The following is a 1,326-nucleotide window of genomic DNA, read 5'->3' on the forward strand; positions in this document are numbered from 1 at the left end:
GTGGAGGATTGAAATTAGCTTAACATGTATATTGAATTTAAGCATTTCACCCCAAAACACAACTTCATTATTCGAATTGGGTGCAGAAAAGTAGGACATAAAACTTCATTCATTTCATTTTCTCTTCAGATAAAACAAAGAAAGTTACAGACATAAGATCATTTGATACTTATGAAGACGGTAAGTTGTTTTAGTTATCAGCAAATAGACTTTCAGTTGGCTCATTTGAAATTCTAGTCATATTGGTTGCGCTTGATTGTATGTTCTGAACAGGTTACGTCTGCACTCAATCGAATATATAAAAGCGAAATGTGTCACATTCAAAATTTTCCCATCTTTTTTCTTCTGCACCATTTTGAATTCTGCCTGCACCTACATCGGGACACGTGGAATGTGTTATGAACTTAGTTAGTTGATTCCATGAATTCAGAACCTGCAGAACATGCAAAGTAAATGATATAACCTAGAAATATACTATTTTCCTTAATTCGTTTTGAATCTATTGCGTTTTCCAGAAGCTCCTCTGATACGCTTTTTGAAGAAAACTGTTCCAGAAAATGGGATTATATTGGTCGCCAGTTTTGATGATGCTTCTCAAAAGTAAGGCAATAATATTTCTTTAAAATAAAAGGTTTGATCTAACAGCTGAATCTTCAGGCTTAAGGCTAAGGAGTAGGATATTGCTGAGTTCTTGGCAATATTGACCACAATTTACACGTTTTTAGTTGCGTTTACAATCCCTTTAATAATCAATATATTCATGCATTGGCCATCCAGAATGAGGCTCGTAACGTAAACAATCAAAGGCAACATGGTGTCACTGCAATAAAATCACCACCTCGACATCATTAAAGCCTCCTTTTTCAGTCCTAGTAACGCAAAACTAATCATATTATAAATCATTAAAATCGGAATTGATTAAGCTATTTAATAATGCTATCAGATGAATTTTACCTTCAGACATTTTTGAGAAAGGGCAGCGTAAAGCCCATTTTCTCTGTTTATCAGGTGTTCAGTGATGTCACATAGGCTATTCATTCATATGACGTAATTTGCGTTATGAACCTCACTTTGAGTGTCTCAAAATGGAGACGTGACTAAGATCTATTCCACAAAATTTGACTGTTTGTAGTTTAAAAGAAGATAGTAGAAGGTGGTTAAAGTTGTATGGTAGTAAAGCTGTAACTGATCTTAGTTATCGTGAAGGATTTGTAATGGTAGGACAACGTGGCTTGAATGAAGGACTGGCTGTTGAATTTGTAAGTTACTTATGGTTTTAAAAGATTTAGAATATTTATCAAGTTTGTATTGTGTCACATCTCTGTC

At 34.3% G+C, this 1,326-nt stretch overlaps 1 protein-coding gene across 1 annotated transcript in view; it reads left to right on the forward strand.

Moving 5' to 3' along the window:
* The window catches only part of LOTGIDRAFT_176331 (hypothetical protein), a gene marked incomplete at both ends in the record, with an annotated part of 17,333 nt that overhangs the window by 5,992 nt on the left and 10,015 nt on the right, over nt 1-1,326 (forward strand). The window contains 3 exons of the mRNA XM_009046404.1: nt 130-180; nt 516-600; nt 1,133-1,259. Of these exons, the coding sequence (XP_009044652.1) occupies nt 130-180; nt 516-600; nt 1,133-1,259 (263 nt within the window). The remainder of the gene's footprint in view (nt 1-129; nt 181-515; nt 601-1,132; nt 1,260-1,326) is intronic.

This window comes from Lottia gigantea (genome assembly GCF_000327385.1).
Source record: "Lottia gigantea unplaced genomic scaffold LOTGIsca_1009, whole genome shotgun sequence".
Lineage (NCBI taxonomy): Eukaryota > Metazoa > Mollusca > Gastropoda > Lottiidae > Lottia > Lottia gigantea.